Source organism: Megascapheus bottae, chromosome 6 (genome assembly GCF_031878675.1).
Source record: "Megascapheus bottae isolate mThoBot1 chromosome 6, mThoBot2.hap1, whole genome shotgun sequence".
NCBI classification, from domain to species: Eukaryota; Metazoa; Chordata; class Mammalia; order Rodentia; family Geomyidae; genus Megascapheus; species Megascapheus bottae.
This window is the reverse complement of record NC_143514.1, coordinates 12,432,068-12,458,281: the sequence shown is the minus strand read 5'-3', so window position 1 is coordinate 12,458,281 and position 26,214 is coordinate 12,432,068. Positions and strand designations below refer to the sequence as shown.

The 26,214-nt window shown below is 42.0% G+C and overlaps 2 protein-coding genes across 3 annotated transcripts in view; one reads left to right on the top strand and one right to left on the bottom strand.

Annotated features, from left to right (window-relative positions):
• Positions 1 to 807, top strand: part of Sass6 (SAS-6 centriolar assembly protein) — a 34,426-nt gene extending 33,619 nt beyond the window's left edge. Inside the window, exon 18 of the mRNA XM_090334258.1 lies at positions 517 to 807. The gene's annotated coding sequence lies outside the window, so the exon portion shown is untranslated. The remainder of the gene's footprint in view (positions 1 to 516) is intronic.
• On the bottom strand, positions 765 to 25,233 carry Slc71a1 (solute carrier family 71 member 1). Of its 2 annotated transcripts, none has more exons than XM_090334260.1 (12): positions 25,144 to 25,233; positions 16,147 to 16,242; positions 14,532 to 14,594; positions 12,891 to 13,018; positions 11,205 to 11,319; positions 9,097 to 9,315; positions 8,597 to 8,710; positions 7,381 to 7,452; positions 4,291 to 4,403; positions 3,187 to 3,284; positions 2,365 to 2,528; positions 765 to 1,185 (listed from the first exon to the last, which is right to left on the bottom strand). In XM_090334260.1, exons 1-12 carry the CDS (start codon positions 25,144 to 25,146, stop codon positions 979 to 981), a joined length of 1,392 nt encoding a protein of 463 aa, XP_090190386.1. In that variant the 5' UTR covers positions 25,147 to 25,233; the 3' UTR covers positions 765 to 978. The 2 variants fall into 2 exon arrangements, with proteins under 2 accessions (XP_090190386.1, XP_090190385.1); XM_090334259.1 differs by lacking the exon at positions 25,144 to 25,233 and adding an exon at positions 23,968 to 24,204.
• Positions 25,234 to 26,214: the final 981 nt, after the last annotated feature.

Here is a 26,214-nt window from a genome sequence, read left to right as displayed (position 1 = left end):
ACAATTTTTACAAAGTAACACTTTTTTTAAATAATATAACTGGACACAAAAATATACACTTTAGAGAAATTCACATCAGTAATTGTATAAAGCTCTCTTCTAGGGTCCTGAAATTTAGGACAAACATTAGCTCTGTAAATAAAGTGTTACTGTGACAGTCCTGAAAGGCCACTATATATATTTATCTACATATAGATATCACATTGACATTTTCAAGGCTACCAACTGTACTATAATTTTTAGATTATGTATTCAAGTGTTGAGGTTTTTATGATTATGCAAACATTAAAAGAATATGGTATAAGAAGTAATTGGGGAACAAATTTGAGCCAGCATTTAGGTTTACAACCTCTAACTACCCCAATTTAAATTCTAAATGGCTGATAAACAGTAGTGAGTGATGTTTAAAATAAATTACTGCAAATAAGCTTGAAACATGATTCGGATTTAGTACAATTTTCTTAAGTGTCTTTTTAAAAAATTGCAAATAACTCATTTACCATTTCTTTATTTTAGCGCACCTGCATTAAGGCTTTGAATTATTTGACTCAAGATTTTACAATATTAAAATCTGTCTCAGGATTTTACAATGTTAAAATGAACAGGTCCACAACCACACTACCTACTCTGCTCTCCAGGAGTCAGCACAGAGTTAAAGCTCAACACCTTAGGGAAATGGTAGCAGACATATGCTAATATCTAAGAAGTTACATATAGTTTTTAATTAAAGGATGTATAATAAAAACAGCTTAGTGGCAAGAAACTGGTGCTAATAAACAAAAGTTTTCTTTTCAAAAGAAATTGTAACATCTTTGGAAAACTGTCCGGTTCTTTCTTTAGTTCCCACGGAGTTCATGCAGATACATTTCGTAAGACAATCTTAAAGTACACTGTAGATGGAAATGGAATGTACATCCAGAACTACAGGTGAAAACTAAGACCTGGGCACTGATAGAAAAATCTTCCTGATTTCCGTCATCACACATTCGTGTCCTGGAGTAAAGGTTCTTTGGCCTCTCCTGGCGCTTGCGTACTGTGAGGGTGGCTGTGACTGCCACAGTGCTTTCTCCAACTGCTGGACCTCAAACTTAAATTGGTGTGTTCTGGGATAAACAAGGCAACAAGTAGCGCCAGCAGTACCGAACAGGCTCCAAAGAGGAAGGGGGGACCAGGAATGATGGAATTCTGAGAAAGACAAAATGAGTAACATGGTTGTATACATTGCTCAGTTATTACTAATTAAAGCCATAGTTACAATGATTCTTCAGAAGAGCATTTTATCATAATCATAAAATTCTGGGCACGAAAACTGCAAAAGAGCTGCACTGAAATACCACGTCACTCAGCATTAAATCTGAAAATACACTCTAGGAACCTCCACTGAGTTTCTTCAAGAAAAAAAAGCACAAGAAGCCCTCCAATGGAAGGGCAAGTAGCATACAGCATTTACAACCAGTAGTAGCATTGTGTTTCAAAAAGTGCAAGTCCCAAGGTCCATTCATTTTTTTGGGGAGGGGGGGGTCGGTCATGGGGCTTGACCTCTAGGCCTGGATGCTGTCCCTGAGCTCTTTAAGTCAAGGTTCCCGCCCTACCCCTAGAGACACAGCCCCACTTCCGGTTTTCTAGTGGTTAATTGGATATGGGACTTGGGTTCTTTAGTGCTGGGGCTGGCTTTTGCACCTTAATCCTCAAGATCTCAGACTTCTAGGTAGCTGGGATTACAGGGAGCCACCGGCCCAAGGCCCATTCATTCTTAACAAAGACTTAGTATGAGTAGTCCACAAACCTGTTTTTTAGGGGGGGAGGGGGAGGGGGCAGGCTGGTCCTAGGGCACTGTCCCTAAGCTTCTTTTGTTCAAGGCAAGTGTTCTACCACTCAAATCTTAGTGCCACTTTTCTGAGTAGTCTCATGGACTTTCTGCCATGGCTGACTTCCAAGGCAATTCTCAGATCTCAGCCTCCTGAGTAGCTTAAGACTACAGGCATCAGCCACCAGTGCCTAGTTACAAATCATTTTCCAATGTAAGCCAGGAACTGGGTGAGTTATGTACATTGGTTGAAATTTTCACATACCAAAAGGTAAAAGAGACACATCGCTGACTACACACACAATCCGGGTTAACTGGCTTTGTAATGCAACAACAGCCTCAGAAGAAACAAGTCATATCAGAGAAAAATGGTTTAGAGGTCAGTAAGTCACCTAGCACTCTTTCCAGTTTTCAGGTAGTTATAATTGGAGGTAAGTGGTCTTATGATCATTCCTACCTAGGCTGGCTTCAAACCAACTTCCTGAGTAGCTAGGATTACAGGCATGAGCCTACCACCAACAGCATCTTTTAATCCAACTAAACAGTCTAAAGATTACCTGTTCAAAATGGTGCTGAGGGCTTGTGTTTGTCCCCAAGTCTGTTCCTGTTATTGGCAGTTCTTTAAGTTCCACGTGGAATATGTAGAAAATGAATCCATAAAGAGCAGGCCCCAGACCATTGCACAGTCCTCGAATCCCCGTTATCATCCCCTGAACAACACCTACATTGTTGAAAGAAAACATCTGATACTTAAACTGCTTTCATATGAGAGGCAATCTTTATGTAAAATAAAGGCTTTTAACAGACATTCACAAGGATCTTTTCTCCAGTCTAAAGCACTATCTGTTTGGGCCTCAGGCTTTTCTTTCATTTCTACAAATGACCGAAGCTGCCTTATGCAACAGCCTTCCCAGTCTTTTTTTCAAAATTATTCCTCACCTGCTGGCATGCCAAAAATGGAATTTCCCACCAGACAAGTATAGCTTTTATGTTGGACATGTTCAATTTAACTGAAATATTACATTTTATTTTATAAATACATCCCAAGGTACTCTAGCATGAAACAGCAAATATTTAGTCAACAAAATTCACAAAATGTTCTAGCAAAGGAACAGGAAGTCCCCATTCCCATGAGCCAAAATGAATCCTTTGTTTTTTAATGCTAGGTATTCTGTCACAACAATGCTGAAGGAACCAACATTGCGACATATTTAAGAGGCAAGGGATCAAATAACTACTGGAGGACAGAACTTGCTTTTCCTGATTACCAACAATAACAATTCACTTCCGTGAAGATACACTTGTCTTAGTACTTGTGTGGGGGACAGAGGACACAGGACTAGAATACTCTGGCTTCCAGCAACCTGTTCTGGGCTCACCCTGTTGGTCAGCATCGGCAGTCCGAGAAACAAGGGCGCTGACAGCTGGGAAGGTGATGCTGGACATGGCTGCCACTGCTCCGGCCGCCCACATCATCCTGTGACAAAGCAGCATGTGAGGAGAAGGTGCCTACCACAGGCCGACCAATCAGTCAAAAGCAACTTTACTAGGAAAGGGCTAAAGTACAGGAAGGAACTACACTTGCTCAGTTCCTTCCTGGGTGACTCAGCAAGTCACTTGTTCTCAAAACCAAGAACAGCTACTTATTCACAACTATTTCAGATTTTTGTATACGTTTGGGATGAATTGTGCTGAGCTAATTATACAGAAAGTTGAAAGGAATATAAAGATTTTTTTTGGAGGGGGGGGGCGGTTGGAGGGTTGGTCATGGGACTTAAACTCTGGGCCTGAGCACTGTCCCTTGAACTCTTCAGCTCAAGGCTAGTGCCCTACCCCTTGAGCTACAGCGCCACTTCTGGTTTTCTGGAGATCAAAGTACTTTGTAGAGACAGGGTACTGGGGTTTAGGCTTAAGGCCATGGTAAATGCTCTACCACTTGAGCCACGTCTCCAACCCCAATCATTCTTGATATTTACTCATAACTGCAGTCAGATGAAGGGACTGAGGCAGTGTGTGAGCAGCCGGCCCTCACCACTGCCACCAGCTCTGCAGTTCACCTCTCATTTACCCTCAGGACCACTTACTGTCTGTAAGGCAAACTTCAGGGCCTCTTGCTATGGTATTCTGTGCTTTTTTTTTTTCAAAATTAAAGGCTTCTTAGAGATTCAATAGCTAAGCAACCAAGCAGAATTTCAGCTAGTCACAGAACTATAGAATGCCATTCCCTCCTAGTCACTTTAGAATATAAACATCCGATTGTGAGAATGTTAATCCATGTTTGAAGATAAGGACTGTAGTTGAGAAGCATATAAAAGAGGAGGGCTGGTGATGACACCTGTAAGCCCAGCACTGCAGAGCTGGATCTGGTTCAAGGCTAGCCTAAGCTACCGTGACATCTTGCCTCAACTATGCTTTACCTTTTCTTTCCCCATCAGAAGAACACAATTAAGAAAATAAACATAAAAAACATGCATAATACCTACCAAGGTTCTGAACCAAAGCCATACCATGCCAGTTGTAATATCTGAAATCCCAGACCCAATAAAATGGTATTCTTATTTCCAATTGACCTCATAAGTAAACTCAAGACTATAGTCTAGAAAAAAAAAAGAAAAACATTTGTCAGTCATTGTCAGTAATAATTTTTTTTCCAAAAAAAATTACATGGTGTGTTCTATTATTAATGAGGCTTTAGTCCTACTGTTCTAAAATTTGGGTTCCCAGCAGTAATTGCCCCAAATCTGAGGTCACAGCTCTAGGATGATACAGATTCAGACTTAGGAGAGTCAGAAAACTTCCTATTTGTTCTACTGAGGACCAGTTGAATCAGAAACTGCAAACAGTAAGCACAAGCTTGTCACTAAAGATTTGGCAATCCTTGCCATAAGAGAGATAAACATCTTTATCCCCAAATGCTTTATCAAAAAAGTGGATTCCTGTAGAGCTTTAGGAACTCAAGACAAAACGTGTTTTGCCCATTGCTAAATACTTTGTAAGAGGAAGAAATGCTTCTGGAAAACAGGCTCAGCTAGGATGAAATGGTGGCCCAAAGATCCCCACCAATGGCGCCCAACACTCTCGGAGCAGGCTGAACTGGCCAGGACGAGACCACTCCAGAACACCAGGCCAACTCTTCAGCCCAGATCTTGTCACCAAACTGCTTACAAAATGCAGCCGCCTCATAGCCCTCCATCCAGCTGAGCTGGTGATTAGATAAGTATACACAGAATTCAGTATTCTTCCTTCTTTGATTTTGTGTATATCTGAATTCAGTTTTAAACTACGATGGCACAAGGTTCAAGCTCAAGCACCAACTAAACACCCCTACCCCTAATTCACAAGACAGGGAACCGAAACAAAAATATAGACATTTTTAAGGCAACAAGATGAGTCATTAGAACTAGAAACAGTTCAGAAACACCTCCCACCCTCCCGTGGGTCCATGCCCTGGGGCACACCATGTTGTCTATGTTGTGCAAACCTGCTGTCACTCCTTCCATACCCTCTACCCTGTGCTCCAGACCTCAGTCTGGTGCTTACTGCCGTTAAAGCAAAGTTCTTCACGAGACTCTTATTTACCTTTGTGTCCCCTGCACCCACTTCTTCATGAGTATCTATGCAAGATATGCATATCTGAAAATGTTACAGTACTCTCATCTCAAGAACAATAGAACAAATTAGTGTCTAACAGAAAAAAAAAAACTAGTTTCCCTTAATTTAGTATCTTTTATCTAAGATGAGAGAACTGAACTCAAAAAGGTTAAATGACTTTAATCAATATGAATGTAAATACTGCCATCAGCTTAACAGTGATTAACAATGACATAGCATTAGTCAGTCACCAATAGCTGACAAGTTCTTAAGTCTAGTCTCATTCTAGGTTTGAAGACAGGCTTGTAAGTCAAAGTACCAGTAAGCAGACTGCCTTTTCCTGGAAGGCAAGTAAACATGCATGCCAATTTCACAAGTGATTTTTGAGATCCAGAATGATGTGGAAGGATAGATCTGGGGAGAGAGAGCCCTTCCAGGCTACAAGACCAAAGTCACTGGACTGCAACATGCCCAACGAGATGCAGAGTCAGATCTACATCTCTGGAGTCTGAACTCAGGTGCTTGCTAGCTAGGTGCGAGTACCACTTGAGCCACACTCAAGCCATACTACTACTAGTACTTTTTAAAAACATTTTATTATGTTTGCATAGTTAGGAATTATAATTCAACAAATCTGTTTTAAAGTACAATGCATCACTCCCATAAAGTTTTTTCAAACACTAAAGAAAAACCAATAGCTCAATTAAGCACTTGCTGGATAGGTAGTACAGGATACATGGTGAGAAAAATAAACAACCTAGAGCTCATCTAGAACTCATAAATGGAGGCAAAACACAAAAACACAAAACCAAAAAGGGAAAAGCCCTCTTCCAATATACACCATATAGTGGAGGCATGCTGGAGTCTGCAGGGACATGTCAGTGAGCGGATAGGCAGGCACAGAAACTGAGTGGAGGGAACTACAAGCAGCTTGTGCCACTGGAGAGGAGGAAATGACCCTGGTCTTGGTGTCAAAGACTGCACTGGTGCATACAAAATACAAGTCTAGGCTTCTCAACTTGGGGCTGTATGTAATGTTCTGGTAAACTATGACAAATATATGTAATTATCAATACTGTTGTCAGCTGATTCACTTCATTTTGAAAACCAACTACTTTTCTCCCTTTTACTATGACTTCTTATCTCAAAAACTGATCTAAAGCTGGGTGGGTGCGGTGGCTCATGCCTATAAACCTAGCTACTCAGGAGGCTGAGATCTGAGGATCAAGGTTCAAATCCCATGCCAAGACAAAAGAACCCGAGACTCTTTTTTTTTTTTTTTGCCAGTCCTGGGCTTGAGCTCAGGGCCTGAGCACTGTCCTTGGGTTTTCTCAAGGCTAGAGTCTACCACTTGAGCCTCAGCACCACTTCCGGCTTTTTTCTATGTATGTGGTACCGAGGAATCGAACCCGGGTCTTCATGCATGCTAGGCAAGCACTTTAACCACTAGGCCAAACTCCCGGCCCTACCTGAGACTCTTATCTTCAGTTAACCTCTAGAAAAGGGGAAGCTGGGCTAGGCTTGAAGGTAGAAATAGCCTTGAGCTGAAAAGCTCAGAGACAGCACCCAGGGCCAAGTTCAAGCCCCATGACCCACAAAAAAAATAAACTGCTCTAAGCTGGGTACAAAGCTCACGTCAATAATCCTAGCTACTCAGGAGGCTGAGATCTGAGGTTCGAGATTTAAATACAGCCCATGCAGGAAAATCCACAGGGAGCTATGGTTCAGAGTGGCAGAGGAGTAGTCCTGAGCAAAAAAAACTCTGGGATAGTGCAGAGGCTGAGTCCAAGCCCCAAAACCAACAGAAAAATATCAGTAAACTTGCTTTCTGGTTTATATGTCACATATTAATATGTGACAGGACCAATACTACCTATACTAACACACCTGGGTTTCTGAGGCCACGGACCTCAAACTTCTGACCTTAACTACTCACCAGGTTACCATTGCTTGAGTAAGGACAGCTGTGACAGGAAACTCACCTGGGCAATTATGGAAAGAATGCCAAGGACTGCTATAAATGCTGCGACACTTTCTGGCGAAAATTTCATTATCTGAAAGATTTTAAAACCAAGCAAAATTAATGACTGATAAAGCATAAAAAATATAAAAAGTGTTAAATACTTCTGTATTAGCATTAAATAGGCCAGTAGATTTACAAATAATTTTTAATTCATCTTTAACTCCAATCAATTCAAAAAAGCTTTCTTCAGCAGGTATGTAACAAAAGTTAAGGTAAAAAAAGATACCTAGTTATATGTGGTATTTGGTTTGCATATTTTAAATTGGAGACAGCCTCATTTTACAAATAAAACTGCAGCATCTGTGCTTTGCATATCATTGACAAAGGCTTTATTTCAGTTTACAAAAACGGAGAGGAAAGAAACTTGTCTTCTCATTCTGACTACCAGTTTTCCTAGGTTCTGGATCAGAAAGAAACTACTGGAGGTAAGTTACCTCTATATTGTTTACCTCTATAAGCAATGAATAACTCAACATTCATCTTCCCCCCCCCCCCCCCAGTCCTGGGGCTTGAATTCAGGACCTCAGCACTGTACTTGAGCTTTCTGAAAGCTAGCACTCTGCCTCTTGAGCCACAACATCACTCCTGGATTTTTCTGTGTATGAGGTACCAAGGAATCAACCAAGGTCTTTGTGCATGCTAGGCAAACACTCTACCACTAGGCTCCACTCCTAGCCCCAAAATACATCTTTTTGCCTAAGTTAAAAATATACAATATGCCCTCTAAGAAAAGCATAAAGGGGCCTACAGACGGTGACTCACATCTGTAATCCTAACTACTCAAGGGGCTGAGATCTGACTATCGCAGCTCAAAGCCAGCCCAAGCAGCAAAATCTGTGCAAAATCTTATCTTCCAATAAACTACTCAGAAAATTCCAGAAGTAATGCTGTGGCTCAAGTGGTAGAGTGTTAGCCTTAAGCTAAAAGCAGCTCAGGGATCGGGGACAGCACCTGACAGAGTGCTGACAGAGTTCAAGCCCCAGAGCAGGCAACAAAAAGAGAGAAATGCTTAATAAAGGGGCTGTGAGTGTGGCAGGGCGCTTGTCTGGCTGGGAAAGAAACACAAGAGAAAGTCCAATTGGCCATCATTTACAAAAGGATCACCATATTAAAGCTTTCACAGAATTTTTTTTACAATCAAAGAAAAGTTCACATGTAATACAATAGGATTTTACCTGTCTGAGGTATAAAAAAAAGCTGGAATATTGGCCTGCCTCTGGCAGGTACGAGAGAAATACGGTGATACAGATCAGCAGCACTATGGAATCTTGGCCCACTTTTTTTAAGGACTAAAAACAAGAAAAAGAAAGATAAAAGTTTTACATAGACATTTCTTCAGTACTGAATACAGACAACTAGTGGTGTTTTTATTTTATCCTCCCCAAACTATTCTGAAAGGAGGGAGGGGGAGAGGGTAGAGAAAGAGGAGGATAAGGTGGAGGAGAGAGGGACAAGGAGAGGGAAATAGAACTGCTTGGCAGCTTACACCTGTAATCTTAGCATTCAAGAGGTTGAAGGATTACTACCAGTTCAAGGCCAGGATGGCCTATGTAATGAGACTGTCTCAGAAACCTTCAAGGTGTTTTCTTCAAAGACACCTACAGCAAAATACTAACATTACATGGAATCATGTTTTCACATTTTTGGTAAAGTGATGCAAGAAAGAGAAACTTACTGCAAAGGGGTCAGCCTGTTCCCAGGAAATGGGCGCGCCCCATGACGCTGGCCGCATCTTCTCAGGCAGTGACTCTGGCACAGCAACAAGGATGAAACAAATATCTAGCAAAGCTATTGCTGTAGCTAGAACCACTACTAGGCTGTCCCCATACACTCGTCCAAGGTAAGCTCCAATTGCAGGGCTTGTGACTAAACTTGCAGCAAATGTTGCTGAAACCTGCAACCAATTAAGGACAGTAAAGAAGAAATCAGTGAGGAGAGCTCAAATTCCTTCCTTATCCCACATTACATCACAGCTGCTGCTACAGCCTGTCCTGCTGCTACCTGGACATTCTTACTATGTCCCTTTTGAAGGAAGACACAAAGATTAGATTCTTGTCTAAAAATATGTAATAAGACTCAATACAGTGGCTTCAATTTTTTTAAACCTTGGAGTTCTTTGTGCAAATAAATCCTATGGATAAATCATAGGTAAGAGATTTACAAAAACAAAAGAACCCATATCAGTTTAGCAAAAACCAGGGGCCTGGAGTCCTGTGCAAATACCCCTTCCATTAAGTCATGTTGACCCTTAGGCATCCCAACAAATCTGTGTGTTCAATCACCTTGTATCATCTAATGTTCTACATTTACAACAAAAACCACTAGAACTAGTGGTTGATAAGTTTCTCTGGATAGATATTATATATATAAAAACCCTCCTAATTCCTTTTTAAAAATAATGTCCTCTGAATCAAGAGATTGCATACTTTCCCCATTCCCCTCTCAGGACTGAAGTTAAAAGGAAGACCTTGCATTTGCTAGAGCCCTCTGTCACTTGAGACATGCCCAGCATTTTTTCCATTATTATTACTATTACTATTATTATTATATCTCCTTTGGAAAACATAACACTTCTATTAAGTGACTATGACATGCTACAGAGAACCTCAATCTATGGTTCCAGAACCCTATAAGCCTTCTTTGAAATGACCCGTTTTAATTATTTTTGGGGTAGAGTCTGGTGTTTTTGTCCAGGCTGGCCTTAGACTGTGATTTTCCTATCTATAGTCTCTGGCTGAAATCATAGATGCATATTGTCTTACCTCAATTATTGAGCTGCCTTACTATTTGTCTAAAAGCTGGCTTTGAAACTCAATCCTTCAGACTGACTACATGAGTAGCATGGGCTAACAGACAAAAATCCATAATGCCTGGTCAAGCTCATACACTTTTATGAAATCTTGGTCTGACACACTATTTGGACAGAATTTGCAAAGATGCTTAGAGAGTATTTTCTGAAACTTGTCACTGTCCTACTTCTAAATAATTATCTGTGTATTACTGTTCCTACGTGGGCAATTCTGCACCTAAATTTGACAAATAAAGAATAATCATCATCAGTGTGTATACTCAAACAGTATCTGGGTGTTGCAAAAGTATTACAAGTGACAAATGGAGCTAAGAATGGTCCCTGAATTTTTAAAGAGTTATGAGCATACATGCAATGCATGCATGCATGCATGCATACATACACACACATACACACACACACACTAGCAATGCAATGAGACAGACAGCAAAGGGCCTGCCAAATCACAATAAAGGCCTGCTGAAACACGAGCTGTATGCTGGCCTCTTGTATTTTGTATTACATACTAAAGTGAGTAGTAATTTTTAATGTGACATATTAAATATTTCCTTATTTTTAGACTACTTCACAATGAAAAATAGACTGTCATTTCAATTATATATGTAATTTATATATCAAGTATTTATTTTATTTAAAAAAAAAACTGTAGTCTAAGGGAAAACTTTCTGCAGTGTATTTTATGCAAAAAATACATCTTGGGCCGGGAGTCTGGTCTAGTGGTAGTGTGCTTCCTAGCATGCACAAAGACCCAGGGTTTCGATTCCTCGGTACCACATACATAGAAAAAAGCCAGAAGTGGTGCTGAAGCTCAAGTGATAAAAGTCCAAGGACAGTGCTCAGGCCCTGAGCCCAAGCCCAGGACTGAGGAATAAAAAAAATACATCTTGCAACAAAAAAGTTTTCACTCATAGTAAGAATACTTAAAACAAGGTATTTTTCCTTAGATACATAAGATACAGGACAAACATACATACCAGCCCATAAGCCATGCTTCTTTCATGTTCTTGGGTTATATCTGCTACATAAGCAAATACCACAGAGAAAGTCACTGCAAAAACCCCAGAAACGGAGATAACGGCAAAGTACCACCTAAGAATGAAAGACAACCAACAAGAAATGGTTAGAACACTTTGCATTACTTGGGACCTTCCTTCATTGCTATTAGAGTAAGAATAGCTAACAGGTTTAAAGGATAATATCTGGGTTAATAGTATTATAACACCCAGTCCAAAGACACTATGAAACATGGGGCTACAAGAGGCCATCCTACTAGTCAACTGCTAGGTAGCTTTGTTATTTCCATTAAAAACAGCAACAGTCTGTTGTAATTCATTACTATTTTCTATCACACTACTACCACTATCACCACTACCACTACTACTATATGTGCATGTGTGTGCACATGCGAGCGCACACACGCGCGCACACACACACATTCAAATATTAATCAGGGCAGCCATGAGAGCAGCCTTGTGTAACTAGGAGAAGCAAATGTTTGAAATCTGACCAAAATAAATACGCAAAAGATTGGGTAGGAATCTGATATAGTTTCCTTAGAAGAAGGCAGAATGAACAGGGCAGGGTGGCTCATACCTGGAATCCTAGCTAGTTAGGAGGCTGAGATCTGAGAATCACGGTTCAAAGCCAGCCTGGGCACTAAAGAATGTGAGATTCTGATCTCCAATTAACCACTAGAAAATGGAAAGTGAGGCTGTGGCTCTAGAGGTAGGGCAGTAGCCTTGAGCTGAAAAGCTCAGGAACAGGGCACCCACGCAGAGTTCAAGCCCCATGACCTCCCTTCCCCCCCAAAAAAAGAAAGAAAAAAAAAGCAAAAACAATCAACAACAACAAAAACAGGCAGAATGGCTGGGTTCATGCCATAATCCTAGCTTCTCAGGAGGCTGAGATCTGAGGATTGAGGTTGGAAGTCAACCCAGGCAGGAAAGATGATGAGATTTCTCTCCAATTAATGACAGAAAAAGCTAGAAGTGGTATTACAGTTCAAGTGCTGGAGTGCCAGCCTTGAGGACAGTGCACAGGCCCAGAGTTCAAAGCTCAGAATCAGCAAAAAAGGAAAAAAAACAAAAAGAAGACAGTATGCTTCTCTTAGCCACACTTTCCACAGTGCTGCCTGAGGAGCCAAATTTCAGAGGGTGAAATGGCAGCTGAGGAGGACAGCGCAGCAAAGTCTCCCTCTTCAGAACTGCCACATCACTTGGAGCTGCTCAACCAACTCCAGACTCAGAGAGAAATAAACTTCCTCATTGCAAGCAACTACTATTTGGCTTCACTGATATGGAGTAAAAGATTTTCCTAATACAAATAATATATTTTATATATATATATACATATATATAATAACTTTTGTGGTTGCTAACATTCTACTTAGAAATAGCTGCTAAACTATTGGGGATGTGAAATCCAACCGAAGGTTTGCCAGAAGACTAGATGCCTCCCACAGTAGCAATTAGCTCTAAAGCTATTACTTCAGAATACAATTTTAAGAACCTTCTTATCTGTGCCAAAGAATAAACATATTAAATGAATAAAATGAAAACCTACATATATTAGTTGGTATAGAAAAATACAAAAATTCAGAAACACTAAAAAGCAGTAAGAGAAAATTCTATTCAGTTGCTCTAATGTCAACATGCACATACCACGGGCTGATCTTCATCAAAGGAATTGGGGCACATGTGAAAAACACTGTTAGCAGCAGAAAGGACTTTCGGCCCCAAACATCAGAGAGAGCACCAATAAGTGGAGCACTGAGGAATGACAACAAACCCTAAAAGATGCAAACCAAGATGTATATTATGTCCCACAAGCCAAACAAGTAACTTTACAACCTCAGAGGAACTTTAAACGAGTTATTTCTAAAATCATCCAATCAATAAACTTGATATAAACAACTTATTTCCTGTCTATATATGTTAAAATTTTCTCAGGCTAGAATTATCTAAGGGCTCAGGCTACATATTAAAATGCTCTAATTTTCAATGACAATAGCTCTATTCTTAAAAATGTGCTAATTATTTGTTTTTATATATTGATAGATGAATTATCTGTTTTTAAAAATCTGTTATCCAAATTGAGCCAAAAGAAGAATCTGGCTAGGAATGTGGCTTAAGTGGTAGAATGCTTGCCTAGCACGCATGAAGCCCTGATCAATTCCTTAATAGCACATAAACTGAAAAAGCCTGTGGCTCAAGTGGTAGAGTGCTAGCCTTGAGTAAAAGGGACTCAGGGTCAGAGCCTAGGCCCTGAATTTAAGCCCCAGGACTGGCCAAAAAAAAAAAAAAAAAAAAAAAGGAGTGAAGAATTTGTATAGGGCCAATGGCATAGCTGTTTACCATGATACTGTGTTCAGTGCTTGTCTAGTAAGTCCATGGCTCTGAGTTTAAACCCCAATACTTAAAAAAAAAGAAGTGTACAATAAGCACTTCACCACACTGATAAAATTTTACACTTATGGAGTTTGTTTTGTTTTGTAGTTGCCAGTCCTGGGGCTTGAACTCAGGGCCTGGGCTCTGCCTCTGAGCCTCTCTGTGCTGAAGGCTAGCATTCTTCTGGCCTTTTCTGTTTATGTGATACTGAGGAATCAAGTCCAGAGCTCCATGCATGCACAGCCCTATTCATAGAGTTTTGGTGGGGTTTTTGTTGTTTTTTTTGCCAGTCCTGGGGCTTGAATCTGGGGCCTCAGCAGTGTCCTTGGCTTTCTCAAGGCTAGAGCTCTCTACCACTTGAGCCACAGCACCACTTCTGGCTTTTTCTATGTATGAGGTATTGAAGACCTAGGTCTTCGTGCATTCTAGGCAATCACTCTACCACAGGCCAAACTCCTAGCCCCTATTTATGAAGTTTTTTTGAAGAGTATTTTCTTCCTTTAATCTCTGTATTTATTTTTGTTTATTAAAGTATTGGAACCTCTAGAATAAAAGTCCTCATTTAAAATTGGAAAGAGACATTGATTAATACGTATCTATGATATACAAACCCTTAGCCTAATTTTGATTATGTTCTAAAAACTAAGTGCCTGTGATTGTACATAGATTCCCTTCTTGAATACTTGTTAAACATGTCATTTGAAATATGATGTAAAAATCAATGTTAATAAATTCTTTAAAAAAATTGGAAAGAGGATGTGACTTATAACTGAACTGATAATCCCCAATATCATATAATTCTCCCAAAATTTATTCTAATTATAAAAAATTGACAACTCAGTTTACTTAGAATTCTGGCAGAATTACATATACATAAGTATGTATGTATGTACACATATGTATGATTGAACTTACCTTTACTCCCTGAATTAGGCCATTCATCAGAAACGTATGCTTGGGGAAGGTTTCATGTAATACCTAAAGAATAAAAACCAAAATGAAAATCACTTTACATTTTTAGTCTTATAAAATTTCTTCAAGTACATTTCATTCATCCCATCCAAAAAAAGTCTGGTTTTATGTTATTTATTTTTTCAGACTACTGGTGAAAGGGTGAATATGGTCTAAAACTTCATGTACATGTGTGACACTGAATACAAACTAGTTGGTACTGGTTTAGGAAACGAAGAGGCTGAGTTTCATCAAGGTATACCGTATACAAATATGAATACGTTCAAATAAAAGCCCTTTGCACAACTAATTGATGCTAATTAAGAAAGGTTTAGGGATGGGAATTTGGCCTAGTGGTAGAGAGCTTGCCTAGAATGCACGAAGACCCGGGTTCGATTCCTCGGTACCACATACATAGAAAAATGCTGGAAATGGTGCTACTGCTCAGGTGGTGGAGTTCTAGCCTTGAGAAAGCCCAAGGACAGTGCTCAGGCCATGTGCTCAAGCCAGAACTGGCAAAAAACCCAACAACAACAACAACAAAACAAACAAACACAAGGTTTAAAGCTGTGTGCGGCGGCTCATGCCTATCTACTCAGGAGGCTGAGATCTGAGGATCAAGGTTCAAAGCCATCAAGAGCACTAAAGAATGTGAGACTTATCACCAATTAATAATCACTAGAAAATGGGAAGTGGGGCTTGGCTCAAGGGTAGGGCAGTAGCATTGAGCTGAAGAGCTCAGGGTCAGTGCCCAGGCTAAGTTCAAGGGCCATAACTCACAAAAAAGGAAAAAAAAAAGGTTTACATGTTATTTCTCAGTAAAAGCAATACAGAATAGCCAGACACCAGTAGCTCACACCTGTAATCCTAGCTTCTCAGGAAGCTGAGATCTGAAAATTCATGGTTCAAAGACAGTCTGGGTTTAGCCCATCAATCACCAGAATAATAATAATAATAATAATAATAATAATAATAATAATAATAAATTAGTTATCAATCCAGTTGCTTGGGCTAGTAAGAAATCTTTTGTAAGGTTCTAGACTTAGGAAAACATAATTAGTCTTTTTAGATTCTTAGCCCAAATAAAAAGAACATGGAGGGTCTGGAGTGTAGCCTAGTAGCAGAGTGCTGGCCTAGCATGCAGGAAGCCCTGGGTTTGATTCCTCAGTACCACATACTCAGAAAAAGCTGGAAGTGTGCTGTGGCTCAAGTGCTACAGCATTAGTGTTGAGCCAAAAGTGTCCAAGGACAGTGCCCAGGCCCTGAATTCAGGCCCCAGGACTGGCACCAAAAAAAAAAAAAAAAGAACAAATGTAATTGCTTACATGAATCTCAAGTAACGCAGGTTGTCAACATCCTTTCTCCTAAAGCTCTCAGTACAAAAATCACTTCCTTTCCCTGCTTAAACATGCCCAGTGACAGATCCAAATTTACACCCAAAGGTCCAAGTGATGAGCAGTAAGATTCAACTGAGAATACTGGTAGAGAATAACTATGGAAAGGAAAAAGGCCACCTTTTTCTGCAAAACTAGAGAAAGAAATTTTAGAGTCAGTGGTAAATAAGTTAACGATTACTTACCACTAAGGTGGGTGCCGTCAACAGTCCCCAAGCAAAAAACTCCAAAAAGATGACAATAACCGCATGATAAACACTAGGAGAACCTATTCCTTGAGGCTAGAAAAACAATTTTTAAAAAGTGTTAAAAATAGATAACGCATTCCAAGATTACTAACAATGATGGCAATTAATATTCAATAAAATTAAGAACACTCAAATGCTGCTTTAACAATGGAGTCCAAACTACTGTTTTGGGGCTACTTCTATCAATGTAAATCACATTTAAGGTCAGGATGTGGATGCAAACAAACATTACAAAGCCATACCTAAGGATTACTCAATAACCTATGGAGAAATACAATGCTGAAAATGATTATATATCACTTTTAATAAGGTCAAAAAGCATCATTACCAATTAACACAGCATCTCCTAACCTAAACAATACAGGCACTTAAAAATCCTCTTGGTAGAATCTGTCATTGAACTTGATGTAAGGAAGAGATTAAAGGATCATAGCTGGAAATGAACTTGAATAGTACCTCATTTATCCAGTAAACTGTTATAGTACCTGCTATGTATTACCACACCTACTGTGTACCTACTATGAATCTGTAAAGGTTCTGCACCTACAAAAATAAGGATGAGGGGTGCAGCTCAAGTACTTGGTAGAGGGCTTGTTTAGCAAATATGAGGCCTTAAGACTGTCCTCTCCTCTCCAAATTTAAGATATATTCTCTGACAAAGTTCACACTCTTTGAAGGAATAAGCTTCACTTTAACATGGGCTTATGTGTAAATGCAAAAAGAAATATGCAGTTGTGATTTGGCCATTAAGTGTCCTTCTGAAAGCTACATGTGCTGAAGGCATGGTCCCCAGCTGGTGACACGGGTGAGTCATGAGGGCAGAACCTCATGAATGGGTTCACCATTGATGAGTTCATACTGAATGGGAGTCAGAAGGCGGGGCTAGCTGGAGTAAGATGGTGAGCCACTTGCTCTAGCAGCAAGTTTTCCCCCATGCCAGAGCCACAGAATCATGGACTGATTTGTTTATTCTGTGTACAGCCAGAAAGAATCCCTCCTCCCTTAAGTTGTTTTCTCAGGTAACTTGTCACTAACAAAAAGATATCTAACATACACAGGTTAGTAAGCAAGGAAAAAAGTGTAATAAAGAAGTGATGTGTAGGGCCGGGGAGTGTGGCCTAGTGGTAGAGCGCTTGCCTAGCATGCACAAAACTCTGGGTTCAATTCCTTGGTAACACATACACAGAAAAAGCCGGAAGTAGTGCTGTGACTCAAGTGGTAGAGTAGTACCTTGAGAGAGCTCAAGGAGAGAGCCAAGGCCCTGACTGGGGGAAAAAAAAAAGTATATGATAAACACTAGAAAAATCATAATGAAGAAAACAAGGACAGTAACTCTTGTGAACTTCTGAAGACTATGGTTCTAATGCTGGATAAAGAAGGGGACAAAATCTGCAGCTGCAAACTACAAAGGAGTGTCTGATCGTTACCAGATACACTCATCAGCTTTGACTGCATTCTTCTCAGCACATCACTCTGGTGACTTCCTGAAGGATGAAACTGAGGAACTAAGTTCATGTCAAAAGTGCTATCTGAATCAGTGCAAATAAAAGATGATGAAGATGTGAAACAGTGGGAAAGTATGGATGCCAGAGAATAAGGAATGGAGGTTTTGATAGAAAATCTAACAGCAAGCAGGGTGATTTGAGAAGGAAAACCAGCATAGTGCACTGGGTAGAAACACCAGAGGAAAAGCTGATAGACAACCAGCAGAGCAAGTATTGACCAGGAAGTAGTAGTATAGGGGGAGGCTGGATGCCAGTGGCTCATGCCTATAATCCTAGCTACTCAGAAGGCTGAGACCTAATGATAATTCTTCAAAATCAACCTGGGCAGAAAACTCCCTGTGAGACTATTATCTCTGATTAACCACTCAAAAACAGAAAGTAGCTCTGTGACTCAAGTAGTAGAGCTCTAGCCTTGAGAAAACCAAAGGACAGTGCCCATGCCCGAGTTAAAACCGTAGTACTGCCAAACAAACAATACAACACAACAACAATCCTCACAGTTGTTTCACAGTTGTTCATTGAAATGAACTACAGTCCCTAACTTACAATGTTTTGAGACTTTTCAACTTCACCTTGGCATGGAAGTGATATACATTTAGTGCAAATAGTTACTCAAAGTTTAAACTGTAGTCTTTTCCAAAGCACAATACTTTTTTTTTTTTTGGTCAGTCTTAAGGCTTGAACTCAGTCAGGGCCTGAGCACTGTCCTTGGGCTTTCTCAAGTCTAGAGCTCTAGCACTTGAGCCACAGCACCACTTCCAGCTTTTTCTATATATATATAGTACTGAGGAATAGAACCCAGGTCTTCATACATGCTAGGCAAGCACTCTACCACTAAGACAAACTCCTGACCCAAAGCACAATACTCTTGTCATAAGGCAGCAAACAGCAGCTACTAGTCAACCACACACCCAGAGGTAAATAACCAATATTCTACAGTGCTTTTTCAGGCTAAGTATACTAAATGCAATCTTGGATTATGACAGTTAAGATTTACAAAATATGGCCGGGAGTTTGGCCTAGTGGTTAAAGTGCTTGCCTAGCATGCATGAAGACCCGGGTTCGATTCCTTGGTACCACATACATAGAAAAAAGCCAGAAGTGGTGCTGAGGCTCAAGGGGTAGAGCTCTAGCCTTGAGAAAGCCCAAGGACAGTGCTCAGACCCTGAGCTCAAGCCCAGGACTGGCCAAAAAAAAAAAAAATTTACAAAATATTTAATTAAGACAGTTAATTAATGCCATTCTACCTTGAGAAGCACCTGCGTATTCTGTAGGACTTTTCTACCTATCACTGTGGTAAATCTTGAGTATATTTGGGCACTGCTAAACTATACATTCATTAAACTTGTGATTTCTCCATTGAACCTCGCTCTATACTGTACTGTCCACTACAGGCCTCTATCATGTGAATTATACAAACCACATTAAAATGATAAAGAGCCACATCAACACACAAAGCAAGCAATGAACTCCCAAAAAGAAAAATAAGCTTAACCACCACATGCAAAGCATGATTCTTGTGTCTCAGATTTTATAAAAGATATTACTCAGAACATCTGAGGACATTTTAATGTGGAGTGGCTATGGGATGGCATGGTTTGGATCTTTAAATCCCTCCAAAGGCCCTGTGTTTAAAGCTTGGTCCTCAGCTCATGGCCATATTAGGTGATGATACATCTAAAGGAACAAGGTAGGCCTAGTTAGAAGAAGTTATGTCACTAGGAATATAATCTTGAAGCAACACTGAAGAGCCAAACCCCTTCCTTTTTGCACCAAGCCACAGGAAAGGGCCTTCCAGATCAGCAGGTATTAGGCTGCCACAGGCCCAGAGAAAAGGGACCAATTAGGGCTGAACTGAAACATCCAAAATAGGGAGGCTTTCCATTTAATTTAGCTTATTTATTACCATAATGAAAAATTTAACATAGCTAATAATAATAATGTAACGTTTCTGAGTGTGATATTCATGTTTTAGTAAGGGAGTATTTTTTTCCCAAAGGAGGGGTACAGGCTACAGTATCTAAAACCAGCACAATTTTTCCAACACACATGAAAATGTTCTTTTGCTAGTGGCTCCTACCTATAATCATAAGCAACTCAGGAGTGTGAGTTCTGAGGAGCCAAGTTTGAAGCCAGTTTGGCAGGAAAGTCTAATTAGACTACTGTCTCCAATAAACTACCTCCCCAAAAGCCAGAAGTGGAGTGTGACTTAAATGGTAGATAAGAGATCACTAGCCTTGAGAGGAAAGCAAAAAGCCCAGGGATAGTGCCCAGGCCTGAATTCAAGCCCTAGGACAGCAAAACAAACAAAAACACAGAAATCAAAAAAAATATTCTCAAAGGATTAGCAGTAACTTGCTGGGTCGCAGAGGTCTACATCTGTAGTCTTGGTTACTAATTACATGGACAACTGGGGAAATTTCAGTGTGAAGTAAATATGAGAGGCCAGAGGCTAAGGCAGGAGGATGATTTTTATCCCTGGAGTTTAAAGGTGACAGAGACACCTACCTTCATAATCTAACTAACAAATGTTTACTAAACCATAAACAGTAAACAGTAAACCATACTAGATGTCAACCTTGCAAAAACAACTGGCTTGGACAAAACCAAGTTAAAAACCACCAGAAGACTGCATGTGTGGCTCAGTAGGAGACCACTTGCACTTGGGTGCCACAAACAACCAAAAAGCAACACAAAAACAAAGCACAAACTCCTGATCTAGAATTATACAAGTCAACGTAATTTACCTTAATTGTGGGCTGCTCAAATAAGCAATCTTTACCTGACCTCAGAGCAGACTGAAATGCAATTTCATTTAGAAGTCCATGGGTTGAATCACCAGCTCAGGTGGGGGAAAGTGGTAACTTATAATCAACCTGCTTCATTTAGAAAAATCCTTAACTGTTAAAACTCCAAATCAATTAACAACACACTACCAGTTTCCTCAATATGAGAATTGGCAGAACAGGCTCACGTTAAGGAAACGTGAGAGGATCAGATTGGTGCCTTTGGTAGGGTATGTGAATCATCACCATTATCATATCATCACAGCTGGCTGAAGCCTCAGATGCTCTCTCTGAATGGAACCAACCCATGGCAGAACTTTTTTTTTTTAATATTAAGGTGAGCTATATTTTCTTTGCTGTAACTGTCAAATATATTACAGTTTTATACTATCCAGGCTCAATAATACATAGCTTTAGGCCTAACAACACCCACATGCTATTTTAAATAATCTTAAACTAGTGAAGTTTAAAATACACACTACTTTCTCATTCATAATTATTTTTGCTAATAGTCTTTACTTTTGTGGATTTAAATTACTGTATCACTTGTTTTCATCCTGAAGACCTTCCTTTATAATTTCTTTTTTGTCAGTACTGGGGCTTGAACTCTGGGATTGGGGACTGTCCCAGAGCTCTTCAGCTCAAAGCTACTGCCCTACCCCTGGGCCTGGGTGTTGTCCCTGAGCTCTTCAGCTCAAGGTTACCACCCTACCCCTTGAGCCACAGTGTCAGTTCTGGTTTTCTAGTGGTTAACTGAAGATAATAGTCTCAAGGTCTTTAGTGCCCGGGGTGGCTTTGAACCAAGATCCTCAGATCTTAGCCTTCTGAGTAACTAGTATTGCAGGTCCATGGCAGAACTTTTTAAAACTCTGAAAGGATGTCAACAGAAACTTCAGGGGCTTGGGACATAGCTAAAGCAGACCACCAGTTGAGCAAGCACCAGGCCTGAGCTCAAACCTCAATGTTAAAAACAATTTAAAACCACCTATAATACAATTAATTTAAAAAACACACAAGGTCAGCCCTGGTGATTCACATCTATAATCTTAGCTACCCAGAATACTGAGAGCTGAGGAGAAAGTTTAAATCCAAGGAAGACTTTTTCCCCCCAGTCCTGGGAGACCATCACGTGTGGCCAGTCTTTTTTTTTTTTTTTTTTCCAGTCCTGGGGCTTGAACTCAGGGCCTGAGCACTGTCCTTGGGCTTTCTCAAGGCTAGAACTCTTCCACTTGAGCCATAGTGTCACCTCTGGCTTTTTCAGTGTATGTGGTACCAAGGAATTAAACCTGGGTCTTCGTGATGCTAGGCAAGAACTCAGCCATTAGCCCAAACACCAGGCCCCAGGAGAGACTCTTTATCAAAAAAGAAAAACACAATTACAATAAAGGTGTCTTCACAAACAAAATCTTGTTTACTGCTTTAAATTTACACACTAAGTCTCGTAGGATTCCAAGAAAGCCTCCAATATGAAGTTTCAACTGCTTCCATCTTTTGACATTAAGTATCCTGAGATGAGAAGTAATGCTTATCAGGAATTCTGCAGCCTGTCCCAGTGGCTCTCACCTATAATCTTGGCTACACAGAAGGCTGAAGTATGAAGATTAAGTTTGAGCAGACAAACCCAAGAAGATTCTTATCTCTAATTAACAAGCAAAGAAAGCCCAAGAGGAGGTGTAGTTCAAATGATAGCCTTGAGTTATCACTTGATAAGTAAGTGCCAGCTTTGGGAGAAAAATCTTACCAGAGAGGCAGAGTTCAAATCCCAGTACCCACAAACAGAAGAAAAAAAAAAACAAAAAACTTCTCCCAATCTAAGATCTGTGGTTGACATTTATAATCTCAGCTACTTATGAGATTAGCAGTGAGTCTCACCCAGGGCAAAAAAGTTTGCTAGACTCCATCACCAAAATAACCAGTGAAAAGCCAAGCTGAAGGCAGGGAGGGGAGGAATGCCTTCCAGAGCCTGGATTTGGAAGTTATCTGCTATGTCAAATCAAAACAAGATTCCAAAAAAAGTGATAAAACCAAACTTTACAAGGAAAAGTATTTCTTCATCAGTTTCACTACCTTTTGCACAGAATACCAATCTTAAAATTTCACGTCGCTAAAATATAATCGACCCATCACTGTCGATTTTGTAGATTTTGCGAATCATTTATAATTTCATCTTTCTGTAATTGGCTAAGGCCAACGTATTTTCTCCCCAATGTTATCTTGTTCAAAAGAGCTAATTGACTGATTTGATCAAAATTATACTTTAAAAGACTGAGAAATTCACCCTTTTCAACAAATGTCAGCGCTAAAGCACCTAAAAATTTGACAGTTAACTGAAAATGCATTCTGAAATCCTGCCATACGTCCCAAGCTTTTAAAATTCTGGCATAGTTTACATTAGGCCGCGCTACGAAATGTCAAAGAGAGTTGTCATTTATTTCAGTCGAACTCAGCAAGCCTGCAAGGGTGGCCTACTTGCAAATTATCAAGACTATTATAAAGCCCAGCCAGAAACGGATTCACCGGATCCTAGGACGCAACCCTTTTCAGGAAACAAAACACACTTCACCTGTCTAATTCTCTTTCAGAACGCGATATCAGGGGATCCACCAAAGATCGCAGTGTAGGAACTGGGAAACCTCAGCACTAAAGTATATAGGTGAGTTCTGCAATTAAAAAAAAAAAATCCCACTTCCCCTGGTGGTAAACTACGGCACGGTGCACAAAGTTTATCGAGAATAACCAATGTTTCTAACAAAGCACATTTCTGTTCTTAACCTCGATCCCTCGTCCTTTCGAAAGCTCCGGTTACGCTCGATTCTGCCGTGTTTTATTTTAACGTAGAACCAGGGAGCGCTTCTGTAGAAGCTAGCCGGATTCAACGAAGCCCCCCCCCCCCCAATCCGCACCCGGCGCCCGCCGTCCGCTTCCGACTCGGGGATGCAGGAAAGCCCACCCCGGTCGGGGCCGGCCGAACAGGCTCGGCCTGACGGGCAGCAGCGAGGAGCAGACCCCAGCCCCGGTGCCGGGGATGCAGAAGGCGGCGGGCTGGACCCCCGCGCGGCCGCGGCGCCGAATGCCGCCCGGCTCGCAACATATGGGACTGGGCTGGCGTCGACTAGGGCCTAGAGGCGGCGGGGCGACGGGACGGCAGGGCAGCGGGGCCGGGGCGCGGCCGCCAAGCCCGCCCGCAGCGCCCGCGGCCGAGACGCACGTGGGGCGGAGACCGCGGGGCTCGGCGGCGACCCGGGCGACCGGCGGCGGCGATGGCGGCAGGTGCGGCGGGCGGCTGCCCGAGCCGCAGGCCTCGCAGGCCGCAGGCCGAGGTGGGGGAACGGCCCGCGGCGGCGGCGGCGCGGCGCGGGGACCCCGGGACGGCGGCCCCGCGGGCGGAGCGGCCGGGGACGGCCGCGCAGAGCAGGAAGAGGTGGGAAGGGCCCGGGGACGCTCGCCGGCGCCGAGTCGCAGCTCACCGTGCCTCCGTCCTTAATGATGATCTTCTTGGCCAGCATGATACTGCGGTTCGCAGCCCGTTTCTTCTTCTTCCCCTGGGTCATTTTACCATCCTCGACTCCTGGCGCTGCTGCAGCCACTCCCGGGGCGGCCGGCCCCAGCGGCGAGTGCCGTCCCGCCACTACTGCCGGGCCGAGCCGCTCGGGGCGCCCGCCGCCATCTTGAGGGCCCGGCCTGCCTCGGGCGGCGCGTCACATCGTGCGATCCGCCGGCGAGCGCGGCGCGCCCGCCCCTCCTCCTGGCCCCGCCCCTCGCTCCATCGGACTCCGCCCACCCGCTCCTCCTGGCTCCGCCCCCTCCTGGCCCCGCCTACCCGCGCGTTCGGCGGGCGCTGGCCGGGAGGGGAGGGACCCCTTCGTGGGCTCGCGCGTGCCGCCCGGTCCCCGTGGAGCTCGGTGCCTGGGCTCACCGCTCGTTTCTCTCCGCAGTTCTGGGCGGTGAGGTTCGTTATTGCCCCCCTCACGGATAAGGACATGTGTGTCCAACAGTTTTCTTCTCCCGGCAGCACTGCACTGCGACAGCATGTTCAAACCGTGGGCGCGCTGGGCCGCTGCGTCCTAACACAGGGGGAGCTGGAGGGCCGCGCACACCAACCCGCGCTAAGAGGCCAGAAGAGCCGCTCGGTGCCCGGGCCCAGGGTCAGGCTGCTTTACGGCCGCCCCAGGCCCAGGGCCTTCTCTTTATTCCTCCATACATGGCCTGGGTCACACTTTGCAGGCCACTACGCCCTCAATACTGTCTAAAATTAAATCAGTGTAATAGTAGAACAGGTAACGCCAGTGCTACCTAGCGATAAAGTATTTCTAGTGTTAACGTTTTGGTTTTGGTAATTATAGTACTAGAAGAGATTATTTAAAAAAATAATATTCTTAGCTGGGTGTGGGTGGTTCAAACCTGTAATCCTAGCTACTCAGGAGGCTGAGATCTGAGGATCGCGGTTCGAAGCCAGCCGGGGAAGGAGTCTGCGAACCTCTTTATCTCCCGCTTACCACCCCAAAACTGGAAGAGGTGCATGGCTCAAGTGGTAGAGTGCGAGCCTTAAAAGAGCACAGGACCAGAGTTCAAGCCCCATGACCAAGGGGCGGGGGGACTTAAAAATATACTTTAGTAGGGAGATTACAATGCATGCTACTTACCATGATTAGGAAGAAGATGAGATTAGGAGATCAGAAGAACGTGTCAGAGCAAAATTTTTGGCGCAATGTTTAGAAACAGTGAACCTGGGTCCAATGGCCAAAAATATTTTCACTTGCCCTTTGGCTGGGCTTAGTGATGCCTTTCTATCTCAGTTTAAAGACAAGTGATAGCATTGACTTCACAGGCTAGGTCATAAAAGGTACTGCATCCTGCTAGCTTAGCTGTTTCATTCTGTGTCCCAGAGTTTGGGGGATGCCAGCTGCTGTTTTAAAGTAATTCAAGGAGGTATGGAGCCAGTGGAACTTTAACTCACCGGTGGGGCATGTTGGAGGTGCATCCTCCTTGCCTAGTCAAGTGGTTGCTCACTGCAACCACTGTCCGGATCCTGTCCTGTATCCTCCCTCCTTTCTTAGGACCTTCTCCTTGAGTCAGGCCCCCATCTTTGACTACAATTTTGACACTCTCAGCTAGGATCCTATGACTTAGTGACCCCAGGGATTCTTGACATAAACAGTAAGGTTTACACACGAAGCTTTAGACTGCTTTGTTATAATGGGCTATAATAAACCAACATATACAAGATAAAGGGAAAATCCAGGGTGAAACGATGTGTAAATTCTCCTTGCAACTTTTCCATAAGTTTGAAATGATTTCAAAAATTTTCATTAAATGTCCTGTTCCTTCTATTTCTACATTGACTAGATATATTTATGATACACGTTTCTAGGCATATTTTCCATTATAAGTAAACATTCATTTTAAGGAATACTCTCACAGAGAAACTTAGGATAAAATTCAGCTTGAAGCATTTCAGACACAGTAATGTAAGATTTCCCAAATAAATCATCAGGAATTTTAGGTGGACAGAGGGCCGGTAAGATCACTTATTTATCCGGCTGCACCAATATTTAAGAAATGGCTGGGCACCAGTACCTCACTTTTTTTTTTTTGCCAGTCCTGTGGCTTGAACTCAGGTCCTAAGCTCTGTCCTTGGGCTTTTTCCTCAAGGCTGGTGCTCTGCCACTTGAGCCACAGCACCACTTTGGCTTTTCTACATATGTGCTAGCGAG